At 38.3% G+C, this 7,781-nt stretch overlaps 1 protein-coding gene across 1 annotated transcript in view; it reads right to left on the minus strand.

Annotated features, from left to right (window-relative positions):
- Positions 1–1,071: 1,071 nt before the first annotated feature.
- The window catches only part of CERS6 (ceramide synthase 6), a 325,522-nt gene continuing 318,812 nt past the window's right edge, over positions 1,072–7,781 (minus strand). Inside the window, exon 11 of the mRNA XM_017859910.1 lies at positions 1,072–6,717. Coding sequence (XP_017715399.1) covers positions 6,565–6,717 — 153 coding nt within the window. The 3' untranslated portion in view covers positions 1,072–6,564. The remainder of the gene's footprint in view (positions 6,718–7,781) is intronic.

A 7,781-nucleotide genomic window follows, 5' to 3' on the forward strand; every position in this document is an offset into this window, starting at 1 on the left:
AGGTATTAAGGTAGGACCTTGTCCTGATGCATGAATTAATGCTTTTATTTCAGGAGTGATGAGAGGATGAGTGTGGCCCGGTTTCCTCTGTCTAGCACATTTGCTTTCCCATGTGGCACCTTCCACCATGCAGTGACCTTCACCAGTTTCCAGTGCCATACTCTTGAACTTCCCAGCCTCCAGAACCATAAGCCCAATAAACTTCTATTCTTTATAAATTACCCCATGTGTGGTATTCTGTTATAGCAGCAGAAAACAGACTAAGACAGATGCTTATAGCATTAGATTATGCTATGTTTATAGAACTGAAGGATTCATGAATTCCAAATATGAAAAATAAGACTATTTTCATAGTCTATATTTTGTGTCTCAGAGGAATGTTGGTGGTTTAACTTATTAGAATAACTCATGCTTGAAATCAGCATGAGTCATTCTATTGTTGGGGTGGTTATAATGTTTATAAGATTTTAATAGGGTATCTGCTTTATTTTTTGTAATACTTCTGATAGTAGTGGGGTGTCTGGTTGAATTTTAGTGCTATTTTTATGGCTTTTGAGTCCTAGATGACCTAACCTTAGAGCAGAAGAGCAGAGTGAGAGAGACAGTATTTCACAGGAAAGACAGAGAAAGATGGAGAGAAGTTCTAACAAAGTGAGGTACAAACCAAGAGAAGATGATGTGGGCCAAATTCCGATGAGGGGTGCATACACAGAGAAGGGAAGTTTTGTGTTGTGCTTTGGGTTGTTTATCCTAAGTGCCTCTTTTAAAATTGCTTTAAAATAAGCATAATCTGATATATTTCAGATGAACTCTATAAACCATATTTTTTTTCCAGAATAAAGTGCTATATAACATTTAACATTGAGGTTTGAATCTTAATTTTCAAAGAAACACTATAGTCTATCCAAGTTAAGGTAACATTACTTTCTCAATGATCACAGTGATACTGGGATTTGACGAGGCTTGTAACAACCTACTGGGATGATGTGAGCCCTTATTAACCTCATCCAGTGAGATGTGATGTTTTACCCACATGAGCTGGTTAGCATTTACAGTAAAGGGCACTTACACTGCACTCTTAATACTTATCTTTATTATGAAAGTGTTTCCAAAGTAAAATGATCATCATAATAATGATTGCTTCCAGAGATCAAGAATGAATAATTATATTTTCATATAAAAATCAGCAAAACACAATAACAATACATAAAATAATTCTAATTGGCTAACAGTATTTCATTCCATTTCTGACAGAGATGCTCAAGCACTGAATTGTCTTAAGAAAACAAGTAAGGTTTTGTCACCTATTTCTCACTGCAAGTTGAAAAAAATCAAATCCAAACACCACCACCCCTTCTATGACAACAAATGGCTCTGGAGGTAAATGACTATGTGGGCAAAGAGCTGATGAAAATCATGAGCTTAGGGGCTTTATGAAACTTTGGAAAATCAAACTCAGAGCTTGTTTCCATTCTTAAAGTAATGAAGCTCTAAGTTACAGTTTCAGAATCATCACATAACTGTTCCTATTCCATAGCTCATTTCTTTTTTTGCAGGCAATCTTATTTTTTTAAGGGTAGTTTCATGATGACAGTTTTAAATAATTACTGTGGATAAAGAAAAAAATTGTCTCAATGAAATAGAATTTTTCACTGAATACAGAAACCATCTCAATAGTTGTTGTTCCCTGGTTTCTAGGCCATACAACAGACATCAAACTAGGAAGCCAAACTTTCATGGACCTGTGTTAAGAAAAACACACATATATAGGCATACTACTTTTTTTCAGAAAAACGGAATTAGGCAGAGAAGGAAGTGTGGGTGTACAATTGATCCACAAGCTATTGGGAAATCAATAGCTTAAAAATGTCAACACCCTGGCTTCCTTTTATCAGGAACTCCAGGAGGCTGAAAGGAATGTGAGTGCATGAAATAAGCGAGACAGATCTTAAGTTAATGGTCCCCTCCCATCCCTTTCTGGGCAATCTCCAGAATGCCTAGTTTTGTGGAGAAACCATGTACTATCTGGCTGCAGAGACTTTCTTAGACCCCGTGTTAGACCCTGTGGGGTCTTAGCATGTGGCCATGTGGTAATGCATTCCTTTCAAAGGCTTTGGGGTTGAACTCAAGTGGGAAATACCTGGAAAAGGCTAAACTTCTCCTTTGGGTGTCTGCTGATCCTATTAAAAATATTCATGATGCTTTATGATCTCCAATACAGTTTTCTCCATGAAAACAAGCATCAGATACACTACCTCTAAGTATTTATTGGAGGGGTTCCAACAGCCTCGTGGACAGGCCTTCTCAGCAGCTACTGAGTGCCCCCTAGGGGTGGGGAGGGGACAGTGCACACAGAGGTAAACCACAGAGCCCTTTTCTGGCCTATTATTATGAAGAACTAAAATGTGGCCAGTGAACCAGTCAGTGCTCATCACTACGGGGTAATTTGAGAATGGCACAATTTCATTTTACCAAAAGAAACCTTCACTGGCTCTGGGGACTTCAATATCTTCATTTAAAAATATTTTGCTGCGTTTTCTTCAAGGGCGGCTTGTGACAATTGAACTGTTGATTATTCCTTCCATGGACAGCATGGTAGTGGCAAGTGCAGTAACTGGCTCATTGCATTTTCTCTTTCCATACAAGTTACTGGAACTGCCATGTGATCACTTTTCCAGCAGGCTGACTTCGATGTGATTTTTTTCTTATTTAAATGTTAGAAACACCTCAGGGCTATTATTATTTATATTACAAAGCAGAAATCAGCCAAGGACAAAGGAAAAAAGTAAGCTAATCAGAGCCTGAAGACCTCAAATACCACATGAAATGTAAACATTTAACTTTTTGTTTCCAAAGGATTTATTGAAGCCTCCCTCTCTGGAGATAATGACATCACCATACATACTGATAAATAATCTTTTAATACCTTTGGAATCTTATAATTTTTATACTTCAAATTAAGAAAAACGCTCAAATGTTCAGGCAACTTTGGCATTAACATTTCCAAGAAAGGGACAAAAACAACTATTCATGCAAAATCATGAAGAGATTGGGGACAATTGTGGATGCCTATAAAGCTCTCTTTGAAAAGCTCTTTAAAGCGAACTCGGGTAAACGGAAATGAAATCTGACTTTTTACTTAGGTCAAATAACAATGAGGTTTGAATATAATGTGGAAGATTCAGGCCCTTTCTACCCAAGATGAAGGCATTCAGTTTGCTGAAATTCAAACTCCACCAAATACTCAGAATGGAAAGTTTGGCAACAGAACTGGACATGTGGAGGTTCACCAACCACTTTGATCAAAGGCGATCTGATTTTATCTCGCTTCTTGCCTACCCTTTCTGTCTTGTTTACCTTGACCAGATGCCTGTGGCATTATATAATAAGACCTCAGGGCACCATCTGTCTGGCAGCCTAGCAGAAGTAGGATGTTAATAAAACCCTGGGGTAAAGCGGCAATCATTTGCATTTTTACCACATATACTTGAACAATCCAAAATACTGAGAGTTGCTTCCCTATGCTCAACATCCACAGGACCAAATTTGGAAAGGTGAACTGTAGTTGGCTTATATGATGGTCTTAGGTTCTCTATGACCTGCACTTAGCCCTATTTAGCTCTCTGGCTAAGAGGCTGAAAAGATTCTACCACCTTCAGGTGCGTGGGGAACATGAACAGGAGGCTGACAAACAAGGAGGGAAGTTTCTATTGTACCTGGTGAGTGGGTTTTATGAAAAGAATATGGGTAAGGATGAGTCAGTGATATTTTGGTTTCATCACTTTTTGGAGAAACATATATATACATAAATAGAACACATGTTTTTATATAATTTATTGACCTGAGGCCAAATTCTATTTGGTTTTCTACTTCCCCCCTACTAAGAGATCCAGAAAAGCTATTCATATTAGAGAATAAAGTATTCCTTCTTCTAGAATCCTTTCTACATACCACTTTGTACCCTGGGAAGGTCTGAATGTGACCAGGAAGGAGGAGATATCAACACAGGCTAAGTTAATTAATGAGAAACAGCACTCTGACTAACCTACAGTTGAATTTACAAAATACACTTCAAAGTTATGGCCTGGCACAGGGAGAGGATGAGATACTGCACATATTTTTCTCTCTCAGCCTTATCAGGCTACCACGGGAAAGCTACAGACAGAGATATATTATTCTACATTATAAAAAGCCTGCAAACCCTATTTTAATTAGCCCCAAAGAACTCTGCCCTGAAATGTAAAATGAAATAAAAATCTCTGGATAACATAGAGGACTGTGTGAAGTGAATGCCATCACTTAGAGAGGCCCCAAGTGTTGCCAGTTCTCCGTCTAAGTAACTTTTGGGGGGAAAAATGATTACTTAGATTTGTCTTTGCTAATGACAGACCCAATTTACTTCATTTTATGCAGTTCTGCTAAACCTTTAATTTACAAGCTGACCTCCTTGAAATTATTCTTCTGTGCTCAGGTGTCATATGATCTAAACCTGAACACATTATGGATCTCTAAAGTTAATTTTACCCATTGAGAGGACTTGCCTCAGACACTAAAGTAAGCTAAATATGTTCATATTTTAATTAAGAAACTTTTACCTTCTCAAAATTTTCAGCTATGCTATTACTTTTTATACATATACCTGCATTTTAGTAGATGTTCTGATGACTAACAAGTCTTTTTATGATTGTTCTTACAAACTCAACCATCCACAAATTACACTCCTAGACATAAGCCTGTTTTGTGGAATAAAGTAACAAGGCTCTAAAAGCAGAATTATTTGCATCGTTTTCCCAATAAACAAGCAGATGTACTTCTAAGCCTCTTCAATTATTACTATGGACCATAACAGAAACATATTATTTTGTAAATAAGTAGGGAAAGATATAATATTACAGTAAGAATTTTTTGGTTGGGAGCATTCTTTTAACTATTAACCCACAGATTGCAAATTGTGGGCACAAAGCTTTTTTTCAAAGAACTGAATTAAGTGTGAATGCTTCTGAGCAGGATATGCACTCTCTGGTATTTCTGCACACTCGTTACCATTTCTGCTATTGTCTTCACGGCCCTGATTCACACATTTATATTACGGCATTTTTGTTTGGGGTTCGTGTTTTAAGTGATGGCCTTCTTGATTTATGAAGGGTTTTATAATCCCTTGTTCCTCTTACTAAAAGTTAGAAGAAGAGAGAAAATCTTTGGCCAACATATAGTTTTCTTATCTGTACATAAATAACACTGCTGTGTAGAAGACTTATGGAAACTTATTCTTCAGTACTTCTCCTCATTGTTGATATTGCCATTGTCCAATAGAATTTTTCATTTTTGCCAGAAACAGCCCCACTTGAAAAAAATTCCTGGAAACCAAAGAGGCATTGTAGTGTAATGCTGCTCAGTGTCTAGTAACAGGAAAGTCATCTGGATTACATTTAAGGAGAAAAGCAAAGGGTAAAATAGTCTTTCTCCCATTGGCTTTATTTTGCTCAGCAAAATAAAAATATCAACATCAAGTACTAGATAGGGATTTTTCTTGAAAGCTGGTTGCATTAAAGTGCTTTGCACTGCACATGTAATTTTTATCAACTCTTGAAAGATTTTTTTTGTCCCCAAATATACTTAACTTCTTTCTTTTATAATGTGACAGAATACTGCACTAATTATAGGGTAGTGGCAAAACCTGGCTGAAATCTATTGCTCTCTTTATGTTATTCCCAGAACACAGGACAAATTCCCATTCTTAACAGTGATTTCCTTGTTTATAACTACGGGCTTCAGTGAATATCCTCCTTCAGAATCAGAGCACTGACCTCATCACAGAGAAAAACAAACAAACAAACAAACACACTCTATAACCTACAAGGTTAACCCTCAACTAGCTATCACACCCATTGAAGAAATCTTGGCTGTGTGCACAAGAAATGAAATCTATTTCAAAGCAATTTAATACAAAACCATTCAAAAAGTTCTCCAACAACCATCTTCTTTAATTTGAACTGCGAATTGACCATGAAGAGTAAATATTAAACACCTAGTTCGTCCGGTTTAAATGGTCACTGAGACAGTATAGGCAATTTCAAAATGGGCACTGTAACAAAAAGAAAGCTAACCTATTTAGAGCTGAACGAGAATCTTGCACTGGATTTTGCTTGCTCTAAGTGACAAAGTAAGCTGATGCTCATAGCATATTGGACTACAGCAAGAGAAAGGGGGAGAAGCAGATGGAGCATCTCCTTCACTGTCATGAGCCCAGTGAGTAAAAGGAGTGAGGAAACCCTCTTTTGTCCACAGATTTACAAATACAAAAAATAAATAATATTCTAAGACAGTACAAATGCAAATACTGTTCCCTTGTGTCAATTACATACAGCATGCCTACATAGAGAGAATGGCAATTCTTCTTCATTCACAGACAGGACACATGGCAGTGCACTATTCAAAATGCTTTGATAATCTTAATTTTTGTTTCTGGTGCTGAGATATTATGAAAGGAACTGCATTTGCAACTTATTAAATACTTCCAGGAACAAATAGTTCACTTTGCTCGGGACTTGTAGTTTTGAGTAATTAATCATCCATGGAGCAGGAGCCGGTCAGGAGATACCCGTTGGTACCACTGGTCCCATTGGTGGTTGTCGCAGTGTGGGCATTCTTCCCTGGAGGTTCTGAGTCCTCCTCATCTGAGCTAGACTCAATATCACTTCGATCATCCTTGGACACCTGTGGAGTAGAAGCAGGTGAGTATAACCAGCACGTAAGAAATCATCAAGGTATGGCATGCTAGAAGCACATGCAGTCATACACAAAGGGAAACAGATCCCAATGTTAAAAAATTGAAGAGGATGAGAACATTGCCATAGCAATAAGTTCCCCTTCATTGGAGAGATAAAATGTAGGCGACAAAGGTAAGTATCATGGAGGGCTAGACTTCCTGACCTCTTGAAGGTATCTTTCCATATTCAGAACGTACTAGACCATGAATCCCGCTTTTAATCAAAAAGTAGCATACTGTGCCACTGGAATGGCGTCACAGGAATTTGGTACAAATGGATCAATTTACTCATTGATGATCACATTCTCCTTGAGAATAATTTAAAGTCAGCTCTCAATTAACCATACCAATGGAGATAGTCACTAGCTCAGAACATTGAAAAAAATTCCTATTTGGCTTTTTAATGCATTGTTTAATGATTACATTTTTATTTTGTGTATGCTATAATTAATTAGGAATTTTGTTTCGTATGTCACACAACAAATGGCAGCAGGAGGCATCTTTTTTTTTTTTTTTTTTTTTGAGTCAGAGTGTTGCTCTGTTGCCCAGGCTGGAGTGCAGTGGTGTGATCCAGTTCACCACAACCTCTGCCTCCTGGGTTCAGAATTCTCCTGCTTTAGCCTCTCGAGTAGCTAGGATTACAGGCATGCACCACCATGCCCAGCTAATTTTTGTATTTTTAGTAGAGACAGGGTTTCAGTATGTTGGCCAGGCTGGTCTGGAACTCCTGACCTCAGGTGATCCACCCACCTCAACCTCCCAAAGTGTTGGGAATTACAGGTGTGGGCCACCGTGCCTGGCCAGGAGGCATCTTAAGAACCTGCTGAGTGGGGTGGAGCTTGAAATATTTCCTGAGGAAAATCCACTGACCAGATCATCAAGAACTGGCTCCCTGCCAGGCGAGATGGCTCATGCTTGTAATCCCAGCACTTTGGGAGCCTGAGGTGGGTGGATCACCTGAGGTCGGGAGTTCAAGGCCAGCCTGACCAACATGGAGAAACTCAGTCTCTAC

The sequence above is a fragment of the Rhinopithecus bieti genome, unplaced genomic scaffold (assembly GCF_001698545.2).
Source record: "Rhinopithecus bieti isolate Rb0 unplaced genomic scaffold, ASM169854v2 scaffold_52879, whole genome shotgun sequence".
In the NCBI taxonomy this organism is placed as follows: Eukaryota; Metazoa; Chordata; class Mammalia; order Primates; family Cercopithecidae; genus Rhinopithecus; species Rhinopithecus bieti.